The 15,021-nt window shown below is 46.0% G+C and overlaps 1 protein-coding gene across 1 annotated transcript in view; it reads right to left on the bottom strand.

Annotated features, from left to right (window-relative positions):
* Positions 1–15,021, bottom strand: part of ATP11B (ATPase, class VI, type 11B) — a 134,771-nt gene that overhangs the window by 95,399 nt on the left and 24,351 nt on the right. The window contains exons 2-3 of the mRNA XM_015421941.1: positions 8,657–8,773; positions 5,669–5,758 (exon numbers count right to left, since the gene is read on the bottom strand). Of these exons, the coding sequence (XP_015277427.1) occupies positions 5,669–5,758; positions 8,657–8,773 (207 nt within the window). The remainder of the gene's footprint in view (positions 1–5,668; positions 5,759–8,656; positions 8,774–15,021) is intronic.

Raw genomic sequence — 15,021 nt, 5'->3', positions numbered from 1 at the left:
GATAGAATGAATGAATTAATAAATAAATATTGCAGGGTATGCCGTGCGTGTTCCGGAAAATCTCCAGGACAGCCATTATCCCAAAATTCTAACATTAATCCGAGAGACTGATTACTTTTGAGGAGGATTTAAAACATTCTTTAGAAAGCCAGAAGAATAGCTTTTAGGCAAATTATCAGGGCGAAGAGAGGTTCCTAAGGATTAACATCTAATAGCCTGTTCCCTTAGAAGAGCACAATTTTGGATGAAGCACCAGCAGCCCGTGATCCAGCTGACATAACTGGAATCTCACTGATTGAAGGAGCTTGGCTGAGCTATTTTGTATGAGGTCAGACTGGCCTATTTGCAACTTTGGTACAGAATTGGTAGCTCGGTACTTATTCGTTCATAATTTCAGTTCAACGGCATCTGTCTGCATTCCAGATTATGTAGTGGTGGGTGAATGAAAGGACCGTGGGGGTGGGGCCAGCTGAAGTTTCACTGACCATCCTCTTCCCTGGCCAGCTAATGATAAAAAGAGAAAGACCCATGCCCATGGTCCCACCCGTACTGTTGCTACAGTCGCACTGCACCATGGGGAAGGAACTCATAATGAAAAGGACTACAGCAAAAAGAGTTAGAGAGCTCGCACAATATAGCTGTAGCAGGGTAGCTTTTTGTCCTGCGTTCCGGCACTTAATGTATCCCCAGTATAATGCCAATAAAAAGTACAGATGCCCTGAAGTCGATTATACAATAGTCAGGCCATTTAAGAGACAAATTAGTTAAAATTGTATCTACCACAACCACTGTTTACACTCTGAAACCTTGCTTAGATCAGGCCAGTCCTCGCCTGAGGGAGGGGCTGTGGTTCAGTATAAGAGCCTCTCTGCTTGGCACACAGGGGGTCTCAGGTTCAATCCTCCGCATCTCCAGTGAAGAGGACCCGGCAGCAGGGGATGTCAAAGATCTCTGTCTGAGACCCCGGAGAGCTGCTGCCAGTTGGTGATGACAATACTGGCCTTGATGGACCTATGGTCCAACTCAGTGTAAGACAGTCTAATGTGTTGAGGAGTGCGTTCACCTCCCCTGTGTTGCTACTTGTCAAATTATGTTCAAAGGTTTACAAAATACATCAATGCAGGGGCGGGGGCTAGAAATTTAAGTGAAACAAGAGAATAACTCGTAGGGAGCAAGTTCCAAGAGCTTGATTCCGCACTTTAGAGCAGCCAGAAGCAATGTTCCCTCTAAGCCGTGGAGTCTTGTGAGCAAAAATTCCACTTTGTGAGCGACTGGCATCAAAGTGGTGAGCGAGCGACTTGGCTACTGCATAAATTAGGTTACTCTGGAGCCCTCCTTCGTGAGCTAAGACAAAAATGTGTGAGCCGGAGGCTAAAAAACTGTGAGCTAGCTCACACTAACTCAGCTTAGAGGGGACACTGGCCAGAAGTAGCACAGTGTCAACACAATCCTGACCTTATTTACCTCTACTAAGACTGTGCTCTGTAATTAAGTCTTGAACTGACAGGGAGGGAGGGAATGAGAGAATGCAATTTAAGCCACCAATCTGATGGCGTCTTATCAGTTTTTCCCCACGGTTCCCCAGGACTGAAGGGGATAAGTGATAATTGAGAAACACGAGAACAAGCAACATGTGAGCTTGTGATGTGATACTACTGAAGCTAAGCAGGTTTGACCCTGTAAGCTGGCTAGACAGGAGGAGACCGTTCTGAAGATCACATGGGGAACAATGGGACGTGAGAAAGAAATACAATCGAAACACAATTTAATGCAAAATTAAACTCCGTTACCATTCTACCAGTACCCAATCCTAACCTTATTTGCACGGGGAATATACGTTGCATGCAGAAATGCATTTGTGGATTTCATTTCCTAGCAGAAGGAAGGGCTCTGCTAGGATGCTGATGAACTAAAGCAAGGAAAACAAGACAAGCTAGGATGCATCGGCACTGCTGTTAAACACTGCTCAAATATTGACATCTGCACACAGCTTTTCAGCAGGCCTCCACCGTGCAGTAGGAATTCCTTCCCACCAAGTTCTATTTATAGAGTGGGAAAGGCTTCAAAAGAACCCATGAAGCTCACAGAGACAAGCTGAGAGGAAAGCCAGGCAAAATGACTCATCTGGTTCTTGATGGCATTGCTATACGCTAACCTGCACAGACAGGCAGAGTGGGTGCACCTCAAAGGGGCGGGGGGGGGGGGGGGGGAAGGGGTGTGCCTTTACGCAGGATTATTGAGAACCTGATTTTCTGGGTGCAGTCAAAGATGTCATAGTTACAGATCAAAGAGAAACGGGGAAGAGAGTTTCCTTCTTTCTCAAATGGCTAGGGAAATACATTTTTAAGGCACTCTCCTATGTAGAAATCCCAGCACATTGGTCATATGAAGCCACCTGATAACAGGTGCAACCGGTGGCTGGAAGAGATAAAAACATAGTGTTAGAAGTAAACAATAACTCTCGAGCCACCAGTTTGCAAAGGAAGGCTCAGACAGGCCCAAATGGACCCCAGTGCCGGGTACCATCAGCACCAGCAACCAGCAACGGGGAACGGGGAAAAGAAAAAATCCAAAAAGTGGGGAAACGTTAAAAACCCTATGATCGTTTCATTCAACAATTTTACTCACTCAAAGTGCTTTCTACGAGCTTTACAGCATAGATACTTTTTTTGGTAGGCCAATAATCTATGGCATTAGCTAATTCCTGTGCATACTGCTAATATACAAAACACTCCAATTCAGAGTGCATTTCTGCATGCCGTATTCAGTGGAGTTTGGCTGAGATGCACGAAGTAAGGACTCTGGATCTGCTGTCCTTTGGACCTGGGCCCTGTGGCCAAGATTTCCACCACTCTTCAAAGGACTGCAGAACTAGACGCCCTGTTGCCGGGAAATAGTAAAAACCCCAGTAGCACCTTTAAGACTAACAAACTTTATTGTAGCATAAGCTTTCGAGAAACACAGCTCTCTTCGTCAGATGCATCTGTTACAGGGAAGTAGCTTACTACCCTGCGGGAGCAGAAGAAGACATTGGATTTATACCACCGGAAGGTGTCTCAGAGCTGCTTACAATCTCCTTCCCCTCCCCACAACAGACACTCTGTGAGGAAGGTGGAGCTGAGAGAGCTCTGAGAGAACTGCTCCTGAGAGAATAGCTCTGACGGAACTTGTGACTAAATCAGAGTCAGAAGACCAGCTTTTTTTGGGGGAGGGGGGGATAGGAAAGTCTCCCAAGAGGAAGCCAAATATAGCAAAAACTAAGATCTATGTCGCACACAGTGACCTAGTTTAATTCTACCAACCTGCCTTTGGGACCCATGAAAGCAGTAAGAGCTCTTTGCCACTCCCAGGCAAGGGACCCCAGGCACCCTTTCGCTACAGGTTACTTCTGCTTGGAGTACAACAAGGGAATCTGGCTGGAGCCAGACCGAAGTCCAGAGGCAGGAGCGATTACTGTATGCGGAACTCACCGGCTGCTCCCAGCCAACAGCCCAAGAACAACGTTCAGTGCAGCAAAACGAACACAACAGCCCTGCCTGGGAATGAAATGCTGAACTGTGTTCCAAGCAGCGCAAAGCTGAATGGGGCCAAAAGGGAAGGGATAATCTCAGAGGGTGTCCGTTCCTTAAATGTAAGCAATAGAGACCTTCAGATAACAAAGCAAACCACTTTGGAAGCAATGCTCCCTCTAAGCAGTGGACTCTTGTGAGCAAAAATTCTACTTTGTGAGCTACTGGCATTAAAGCTGTGAGCGAGCGATTGGGCTGCTGCATAAATTAGTTTGCTCTGGAGCCGTCCTTCCTGAGCAGAGACAAAAAGCTGTGAGCTGGAGGCTAAGAAACTGTGAGCTAGCTCACACTAACTCAGCTTAGAGGGAACACTGTTTGGAAGTGTTTAGAAGAGTTCCCAGTTTCCAGACAGCGGCATTAAGAGCTGTCACAGTTTAACCAGGTTGTCAGGAAAGAAAAAACCAGGGCGTGAGAAACAGCCCTCTGACTAGTTAACACATTGCCAAGTGGAACTGCCTAGATTCTACAGGGGTCTCGTTCACGTATCAGTGATGACAGCTCTTATTGACAGGAACTCCCCAATCAGAATACCAAAGCAAGCTCAGAAGATGCCCTTTCCTTCAACAGTGACGCTAATTCATGTCATTTTCCATTTATGTTCTGAAGCCAAAGCCCAACCACCTTAGTTTCTACATTTGCAAAGTCCTATTTTTGGATATTCTCATTCACTAGCTACCATTGGCTAGTATGTGAATTTGACAAAATGAAAGGGTTTTCTCTTTAGCACTGAGTAGAAAATATTTTCCGTGCTGGGCCAAAATAATACTTTCCCACATAGTTAGAGTGCTTTACGATTCTTAAAATAACCTTTTGAGAAATAGATTTAGAACCGGGGGCCTTCCGCATACCAAGCAGATGATCTGCCGCTGACCCACAGCCCCTCCCATCTGGCTTAGCAATCATCAAGCACGGATTTATCTCCCCCTCCATCAGTTTGAGGCCAACAATATTCACAGTCTCATATTGGCCAGTAACTGCTGCTTAGCAGTAGGGCTGTCATGTAGAAGATGGAGCAGATCTATTCTCTCTTGCTCCGGATTGCAAGACTAGATCTAATGGGTGGAAATTACAAGGGAGTCGATACCAGCTAAATAGCAGGAGAAACTTCCTAACTGTAAGAGTGGTTGAGCAGTGGAACAGTCTGCCTCGGGAGGTGGTGGAGGCTCCTTCGCTGGACGTTTTCAAGCGGAGGCTGGGCGACCATCTTTCGGGTATGTTGTAGGGCTATCTTTCGGCTATGCTCCTGCAGAGTGCTGGGGGTTGGACTAGATGACCTGTAAGGTCCCAACTCTAACATTCTATTATTCTATGAATTAAACAACGTTATTTCTACAAGGCACAAACTCTGGGAAAATACAAGGCACAAATACTAGGTCCACTAAGCAAAACTAACAAAAGGAAAGTTAATAAGTAGATATCTGCAATCCAGATTCTATGAATTAAACAACGTTATTTCTACAAGGCACAAACTCTGGGAAAATACAAGGCACAAACTACTAGGTCCACTAAGCAAAACTAACAAAAGGAAAGTTAATAAGTAGATATCTGCAATCCACAACATATCTGGTCTTGGCTAGTTGACTGATGCCCCCCCCCCCCAGCACATCTGCTAACATCTCTAGCATCGTTCCCCTTTCATCCTTCATTGCCAACGCACATAGGCAAGCCCCAAAAGGACCAACCCACAGCTCACTCTAACAAACCCCCAAACAAACAAACAGCTCTCCTTTTCAGATCCTCCCCCATGTGGACTCTTGGGGCCTTGGCCAACCTGGGTGCCAGGGTCCTGGGGCTCAAGCCCACCAGAGCATGGACCCTCCAATCAAGAGGTGTTAATGCATTAAAAAACTGGCATGTTTTCCCTGCTGGTTGTAAAGGATGCTCTCTATCCAGAGGAGCGCCTTTCCCACATTTTCCCAGTCAAGAGATGCCAGTGTGCCCTTCCATCACCGTAAGTGTCACAACATCTCCTGCCTCTCACCCACAACAATTAAGCTTAAAGAAAAGAAGGCCCCCAACACATTAGATCACCTCCCATGCTGCAGTCCCCACATTTCAGTTAAAATTCTTAACGAGTTACCGAGATTTGTCCGACTTACCTGAACCAAAAATATAATAAGAAAATAAAAGTTGGCTATCCTTCTGAACTGTTCAAATAAATTTTTGGGAACGAAATTCCACACAGTATACTGCAAGAGGTAGAGAAAAAAAGAGAAGTTAGAGCCAACAGTTGCAAGGTAAACTCCACGGTACAGGTTGCATTCAGATGTCACAAACCTGCCTGTTGCATAAATATAGTTTTGTTGTTGTTGTTCAGTCGCACAGTCGAGTCCGACTCTTCGCGACCCCATGGACCAGATCCCACCAGGCCTTCCTGTCTGCCGCCGTCCTCTGAAGTTGGCTCAATTTCATGTTTGTTGCATCTATGACACTGTCTAACCATCTCATCCTTTGCCATCCCCGTCTTCTTTGACCTTCAATCTTTCACAGCATGTGGGTCTTCTCCAGTGAGTGCTCCCTTCTCATTTGGTGGCCAAAATATTTGGGCTTCAGTTTCATTATCTGGCCTTCCAGGGAACAGTCAGGGTTGATTTCTTTTAGGACTGACTGATTTGATCTCCTTGCAGTCCAAGGGACTCTCAAGAGTCTTCTCCAGCACCATAGTTCAAAAGAATCTATTCTTCGGCGCTCGGCCTTCCTTATAGTCCAACTCTCGCAGCCATACATGACTACTGGGAATGTAAATATAGTTACATGTTTAAAAAAACTAACTTCCCGTCTTAATACCACCTGCGTGTTATGAGCCCCACTGGGTTCAAACACCATGATCTTTCAAGACCCTATCCCCTCATCCCTTTTAGTTCTTCATTAATGGTGCTAGCCAGATGTCACAGGAGATAAGCTTTTTTTAATCATTAGCCAGGTCTTAAAGTAAAGGTAAAGGTTCCCTTGCTTGAAAGCCAGTCGAATCCGACTCTAGGGTTGCGGTGCTCATCTCCGTTTCCAAGCTGAAGAGCCAGCGCTGTCCGAAGACGTTTCCGTGGTCATGTGGCCGGCATGACTAAACACCGAGGCGCACGGAACGCTGTTACCTTCCCACCGAAGTGGTACCTATTTATCTACTTGCAATTTCTTGCTTTCGAACTGCTAGGTTGGCAGGAGCTGGAACTAGAGACGGGAGCTCACTCCGTCATGCGGCACCCGGGTCTCGAACTGCTGAACTACTGACCTTCCATAGCCTGCAGTTCAGCGTCTTAACCACTTGAGCCACCGCAGCTCCTAGCCAGGTCTTGGGGGGAGACAATTACTAACATTCATACTCTGCCTATTCCCATTAACCACTCATGACCTCTAACCCTAGAAGTATAGCTAATGTTCAGGCTCCGGTACACAGATGCACACCTTGACCTGGCTAGTACAGGCTAGCCTGATCCCGTCGGAACTCGGGAGCTAAGCAGGGTCAGCCTCAGATGAGTACTTGGACGGGAGACCGGCAAGGAACACCAGCTGGGTTGCTACGCAGAGGCAGGCAACGGGAAACCACCTCTGGATGTCTCTTGCCTTTAAAAACCCCACGGGGGTCACCATAAGTCAGCTGCGACTTGATGGCAAAACAACAACAACAACAACAAAGCACATGCACGTTTCCAAACGACCTCTCTTTCAAACAAGATCCAGTGTGGTAACAGATATGGCAACTTGGTGAAAACTGCCAATACTGAGGATTTCAGATTAAAGGAGGAACCTCAAGCAGGAATCATAGAAAAGTCTGCAGTTAAGTCACTTGATTTTAAATTGCTGCATTTTAAAGCAGCGTTCATTGCTATGGGCCATGAGATTAACTAAAAAAAATAAAAATATCACCACACCTTATGCTTGTTGGCACATGTTAGAATTAGGATTAGCCGTGGAGGACCGTGCAGCACTAATTCACACAAGTCGTTGTATAAGAACAAGATGAACTGCATCATACCACTTTTCTGGTGTTATCAAGAAGCTCAGAATCAGAAGTCCTTTTCGGGTGTTGCAACAACGAGTTCCAAGAGCCCACTAACCCCACACAACTACCTGCAACCGTCTTGATATGAGCGGTTGTCATACTGTACGGACAGGGCAATGTGCATATTTTCCATATGTGTAAAAGTTTCCAGAATATGAGTGGAAGACCAATGACTGAAAACTACACAGTTGGCGTGTGGACCCTATATGACCTGATAGTGCTGAGCTGTAATAACATTTGCAGGTGATTTCACTGAGAAACAAAGCTCACAAAAATTCACGCAGCTGGAATTTTTACTGACTTTGCAAAAAGGTGTATGTAAGACTAGTATTGTAGTAGGGATGCCCCTAATTCTGAGGTTTCGGGAAGTATTAGGCGACTTAGCCTTGGTCAAACCACAAGCCACAATGCAGGGGAGGGGCTGTGGCTCAGTGGTAGAGCCTCTACTTGGCATGGAGGAGGTCCCAGGTTCAATCCCTGGCATCTTCAGTTAAACGATCAGGCAGCAGGTGATGTGAAAGACCTCCGCCTGAGATCCTGGAGTGCCACTGCCAGTCTGAGTAGAGAATATTGACTGTCCTGAAAAACACAAAAGGCTCTACATCTGACAGTAGCACTACAGATAAGATTAGAATTTCAACAGCCAATCCACATACAAAAGAACCTCCTCAGGAAACAAGCCATATACAAAAGAACCTCCTCAGGAAAGCTCCTCCATTAGCATGTTCGTAGCCCGGGGAACTCCTACAAGATAAAGACTCAGCCCTACCCCACCTTCCTGAGTAGGTATAAATTACCTGCCTACCATCTTTCTTCTCACCTTGACACAGAGAGTACTCCACCTTTCTGTGCTATACCTCTGAGGATGCCAGTCACAGTTACTGGCGAAATGTCAGGTCCTACAATGCCAAGACCACGGCCTCACAACCCAGAAAATCTACAGCAACTAATGAACACCTGCCGTGAAAGCCTTTGACAAAATATTGACTTTGATGGACCGACAGTCCAATTCAGTATATGGCAGTTTTCACACAGCTCCAGGAATGCTCCACGAATCGATCATGCAGGTAAATTAGGGTTCCCTTACCTTAGAGGAGATGATTCTGTTATCTGCAAACTTCTGAGGAACATAATGGCCATGCTGGGGAAAACGATTTGCTATATAAATAGTCCGGGTGTCACTTTGATGTGGTGGGTCAAAACCCTGCAAGAAAGAGACAATGATGTAATGAGGCCTCTCCTTTTGCACAGCAATCATAATTGGAAATAATTTCCACACCGTTTAGTAGGCACACTGCTTTCTAAATCTTACTTCAGAGCTTATGGGAAATTAGACCGAAAAAAATCCTGATTAATGCCCAAGGGCAGCCAATGAATCTTACCGCTGAGCACAAATCTGAACCCAGGCTTTACATCTAACCCCAGAGTTCTTTTCACTACACACTACAAAGCCCGGTTGCATTTCAAATAGTTAATTCCCAAATCTCATGTTAATTGCCAAATGGGTATAACAAAGCAGCAGACTAGAAAGCAGAAATATCCGCCACTCGTGCCTGAATTGCTCCTTAGGTTAATTTAAATATACAGATGAATTATATTCTTTTAACCTCTGGGTCCTAAGAATTTTTGGACTGCAGCGGTGTAACTGCATCTGTGTGTGTGTCAGAAGATACCCGAGATGAAGAAGAAGAAAGTAACACCTGCAGGCCACGCAATTTAAGGGGGAAATTATTGCATTTCCGCCACAGCACAGAAGAAGCAGGAACTGGGGTTATGGTGCAGGAAGGATGTGGTGAAGAACGGTGGAAATGAAGACTGAAAGACAGAAGATTGAATTCTGTAACCCTGAAAGAAACCGTTGCGATCATTACTGTTTTAGCACAGAATATGAAGGAGGAATTCAGAATACTGTGGATATTGCATGCTTGTCTAGATTCCCGCCTATATCAAGCACTGCTTTATCCCACCCTTCCTCCACAGAGCTCAGGGAAGCGTACACGGTTTTTCCTTCTTTGTGCCACAGTCTGGAGTTGCCAAGTTGCTCTGCCTACACTTGCCAAAAGCCATGATTTCTAACAATAGATAGTATGAAAGAAGGAGAAAGGAAGCAGGCAAGGTAAGAAGCCCCCCCCCCAACCCATGCCTGCCTCAGATGTCACCGACCACATGCAGCAGTCCACACACACTTTCCTCCCTTCCTTATGAGCAGAGAGGACCAAACTGGAGACGCTCGGCTTGCCACCTTCCACTGACACTGCAAAGCGACCTGATGGCGAAATTAGCTCCTGACCAAAGAAGTGAAGACACGGACACACAGTGGAACACCACACCATGGACCTTAGGTCAGACAATGGGCCAGTCAAAAGAAGCCTGCTCATCTAGTTGCTCAGTCATTGGGAAAGGGGTTGTAACTTCACAATGCTTTAATAAACAGGTCTGATACTCCTGCCAATTACAAAAACGACGTAATTTCATGTGCACAATGGAGCCTCCGAATGAAAAGAGCGTGGCGAATTCTAAGCCTCACAAGAACACATGAAATTGCCTTATATTGTCTACTCAGACAGGCAGTGACTCTACGTGGTCTCGGGCAGAGGTCTTTCCCATCACCTACTGCCAGATACATTAACTGGAGATACAGGTGACTGAACATGGGACTTTGTGCATGCCAAGCAGATGCTCTACCACTGTACCTTCCAGTCACCAGTAGCATTTCCATCTAGAGATGTGAAAGCCTGGGGAAAAAAACGGAAAAATTTTGGGGAAAAAAGTTTTTTTCCTTTTTTTCCTGAAGCCTTTTTGGGTTTTTTCCAAAAAATTGGAAAAATTGAAAAAAGAAAAAAAAATTGATTATGGAACGTTTTATTTTAACACGATGAATAAAATATTTTAAGACAAGGTGTTCAAATATTTTTTACAAACTGAACTCTCCAATGCAAGAACAAGATGCATTTCTTCCTTTAGGAGGTGCTATTGTCAGAAGACAATAAAAAGGTTTCAGTTTTGTTTTTGCATGTGGGTGGGTATTCTGTTTGTAATAATTGTTTGGATACACTTATTTTTAATATGCTAGTTGTGATAATTTCATGCCAAGTAAAAATGTCCATAGTCATATTTTATGTTCCTAAAGTAACAGAATGACTTTCAATCTAGAAAAGACAAAAGAAATGCTAATGTAGCATTTTTTCAATTTTTCCGAAAATTTCCATTTCCCCCCGAAAAAAACCGGAAAAAACCTGGAGTTTTTTCCAAGCTTCAAAATTTCCGGAAATTTTACATCTCTATTTCCATCTTGTCAGGGTTAAGCATCAGTTTATTAACCCACAACCACTCCAATGGTTGGATTTGAACAGTTATAGAAAGTACCAATGCACAAAAGAGCTCAGTCAACAAGATCAAGCTCTCCGCTAAGACTCTAGAATCTTAGTATCATTTTCATATTATGTTAGGGCAGACAGGACACAAATTTTATCAACAGCCTAAGTTTGTGATAAGATTTAGGCACACAGCAAGCCAGGGAGAGAGAACAAAAACATTTAGAATAAGCAATATGGATAAGTAAGCCATTTAGAATAAGCAAAATGGATAAGTAAAGATGGACACCCAACTGGATAGTCTATTATTAAAAAGTAGTAAACAGAATTAGTACAGCCCTCTTTGCTGAGAAGAATGGCTCTTCCCCCACACAATGCTAGAGCCCGAGAGCACTTGACGGGGGGGGGGGGGGGGGGGGGGAGGCAAAACACAAGTGTGTGTAGAAGTGCACATGCACATGAAAGCTTATACCTAGAATTAAACTTTGTTGGTCTTAAAGGTGCTACTGGATGCAAACTTTGTTCATAAGTGTACATAGTAGCGGTCACGGCCATCAATCAAGACTGACAAGGGGGACCCAATCTCTCCTTATATATAACTGAGTAAGGGAGCGGAGAAAAAATGTGCGCCGTCAGCCATTGGCCTGCCAGCTGCCGCGGGAGGCGAACACTGCGAGTGAACGCTGCCGCCAGGAGCTGGGGAAGGGAGGCTGTGGGGCTGCGCGGGGGCCGGCGCCAGGAGGACGCAGCAGCCCCGGAGAAACAGAATGTCAGTGAGTCCGGGGACGGCGGGTGAGGACCTCATTCCCGGCCGGCCGGTGCGCCTCACTCCACCACCTTCTTCGGCGGGAGGGGGCCCTGCACCGGGGCCGCCTAGCTTCAGGGACGGGGGAGGCGGCTGTGCCACCCATCCCTCAGCCACCGCGCCCAGGGACTGGTAGGTGGTGGCCCCCCTCCCGCTGCGCCGACCACCGCCTCCACGCACCGTGCAATGACGATCCAGCGCGGCCTGAGGCACTCGCCCCGGCCGTGCACGTTTTCACTCTCCTACCTTTCCGCCGGTGATAGGCAAAGTCCTCCAGTGGGGCGAGATTGTGGCCCCGCCAAGCGCAAGGCCTCTTTCTGGCGGCCGCGCCGGCCTTCCCTTGCCCGAGGCGGACTTTGCCGACCAGGCTGCAAGTCCTGCATTGGAGGGGACTCGGCTGGCTCTGGCCATGATCGGGGATGTGGGAGGCCACCGCATGCTGCGCCCCGGCCCTGCTTTGCTGGGGGGCCCTGGGACCAGCCCCCTTGCCCCAAGCCGACAGCTCTCCCTAGGGCCCGTTGCCTCCTCCCACAACGGGCATTTCCCCTAGTAGACTATAAATACAAACATAAAAACCTATAAATACACGTTGATGGGGTCCGAACTGGCAGAGACTGACCAAGAGAGAGATCTTGGAGTCGTAGTAAACTCACTGAAAACGTCGAGACAGTAGGTGACTGCAATAAAGGCCAATGCTATGCTGCGGATTGTTAGGAAGGGTACTGAAAACAGATCAGCCAATATCATAATGCCCCTATATAAATCAATGGTGCGACCTCATTTGGAATACTGTGTACAGTTGTGGTCACCACACCTTAAAAAGGATATTATAGCATTGGAAAAAGTGCAGAAAAGGGCAACTAGAATGATAAAAGGGTTGGAACACTTTCCCTATGAAGAAAGGTTAAAGCGGTTGGGGCTCTTTAGCTTGAAGAAATGACAACCGAGGGGTGACATGATTGAGGTTTATAAGATTATGCACTGGAGACAGAAGGTAGAGAAAGAAGTCCTTTTCTCCCTCTCTCACAATACAAGAACTCGTGGGCACGCCATGAAATTGCTGAGCTGTCGGGTTAGAACAGATAAAAGGAAGTACTTCTTCACCCAAAGAGTGATTAACACATGGCATTCACTGACACAGGAAGTGGTGGTGGCTACAAGCATGGACGGCTTCAAGAGGGAATTAGATAAGCATATGGCGCAGAGGTCCATCGATGGCTATTAGCCACAAGGTATAGATAGGGACTCTGGGGCAAGTGATGCTCTATATTTTTGGTGCTTGGGGGGGTCAACAGTGTGAGGGCTCCTAGTGTCCTGGCCCCACTGGTGGACCTCCTGATATCACCTGGTATTTTTGGCCACTGTGTGACAGAGTGTTGGACTGGATGGGCCATCGGCCTGATTCAACATTGGCTTCTCTTATGTTCTTATGACAGGGAGAACAAGCATCTCACATTTTTACTGAGCTTGCATTAACAGAAAAACACATCCAAGCACAAAGGGGCAAACCGCCGAGGAGAAACCGCAGCTGGCAATTCGAAACATGAGGTGTAGATCCAGGCAAAGATGTTGCAATGGAAATACAAGCCCAGAATCCCAGTTAGTCAACGAAAAGAGTTGTAAGAAAATGGCTGCAAGATCATCAATCTTTGCTCTGGTAATGAAGTTACTCTGCTTTGGTAAAGAAGATACTCAACAGCACAGAGTGTCTCTATATTTGGGTCCAGTGTTCCCAGCCTGGGGGCCATGGCTTACCTCAAAGCAGGTTCACAAAGTAAGCAGTACCTTTCGCAAACAAGTATATTGACTGTCACATCTAATACTGTAGCACTCAACGATCTGGTTCTACTAGAGGGCCTTGACTCCCTTCTACAGTCTGCAGAAACAGAAGACGCACCCAACTCAGGTGCACGATTCAGCTTAACCATAGCCAAATGTCAATGCTGCAGATAAACTCTGGAGTGCCAGAATATTAAGCAGCTTCCTCAAAAGGTTGCACTGCTGAAAAACACACAGCTATGAATCATGAACGCCAAAATGCACAAGTTTAGGAGACCATTTGGAGCGGCTTCTGATGTACAAAGGAAACCCCACGATGCACCACCAACTGCTTTTTGAAGCACCCTTCAGTTTCAAAAGAGGTTCACCAGGCAGTACAAAGAGCTAAACAGCTGCCCAAAGCTCCCTTGAGTGCACAGAACTAGCTGCAGCAATTTTTACAAACCTCGCACACTACTTGGCCGTTATTTTAAAGTGACGCAACGCTGGCATCCAACAAACTAAAGAAAGTGGATATAGTATTTTCAATCAAATTAATCTAAGACACAAAACTCTTTGCCAGTGTTCCAAAAAGCATCATGAAGCACCATTTAAAAAAAATTTAAAGCTTTAATATTCTATATATTAAAAAAAACTATTCTTAGAATCAGCAATTAAAAGGGGGGAGGTATTAAGAAGAAGAGAAGAGATTGGATTTATACTCTGCCCTTCACTACCCAAAGGAGTCTTAGAACGGCTTACAAACTCCTTTCCCTGCCTCTCCCCACAACAGACACCCTGTGAGGTAGGTGGGGCTGAGAGAGCTCTGACAGAAACTGCTCTTTTTCAAGGACAGCTCTTGTCACAACTATGGCTTGCCCAAGGTCATCCAGCCAGGTGCAAGTGGAGGAGTGGGGAATCAAACCCGGTTCTCCCAGATTAGAGTCTGCACACTTAACCACCACACCAAACTGGCTCTTGTTAGGTAACATCCCCAAAAGGCAAAGTACCACATCATCCCTGAAACGGAAGGCTGACAATGAACCATCTGTATAGTGTTCCTAGAAAAGAGAAAAGGTCCAGCAGCACCTCAAAGACTAACAAAATATGTGGCGGGGTATGAGCTTCCGTCAGCCACTGCTCACGTCTTCTTGTTATCTGAAAGCTCCTATCCTGCCACATATTTTGTTAGTCTTTAGGTGCTACTGGACTCTTGCTCTTTTCTACTGCTACAACAGACTAACATGGCGACCGATGCTCCCTCTAAGCTGTGGAGTCCTGTGAGCAAAAATTCTACTTTGCGAGCTACTGGCATTAAAGTTGTGAGCGGCCGATTTTGCCACTGCATCAATTCGTTTGCTCGGGAGCCCTCCTTCCTGAGCTAAGACAAAAATGTGTGAGCCGGAAGCTAAAAAACCGTGAGCTGGCTCACACTTACTGAGCTTAGAGGGAACACTGATGGCTACCCATCTTGATCTATCTTGTTGTGTTTCTGCTGAGCAAACAAAGCGGATGGTTGGGGTGCTGTTGGCCAAAACTTTTAGTTACACAACTCTGCTAGCAGAACAGTTCGAT

The sequence above is a fragment of the Gekko japonicus genome, unplaced genomic scaffold (genome assembly GCF_001447785.1).
Source record: "Gekko japonicus isolate JY-2015 unplaced genomic scaffold, Gekko_japonicus_V1.1 scaffold842, whole genome shotgun sequence".
NCBI classification, from domain to species: Eukaryota; Metazoa; Chordata; class Lepidosauria; order Squamata; family Gekkonidae; genus Gekko; species Gekko japonicus.
Note: the sequence above shows the minus strand (reverse complement) of the source record. Positions and strands in the feature narration are given on the sequence as shown.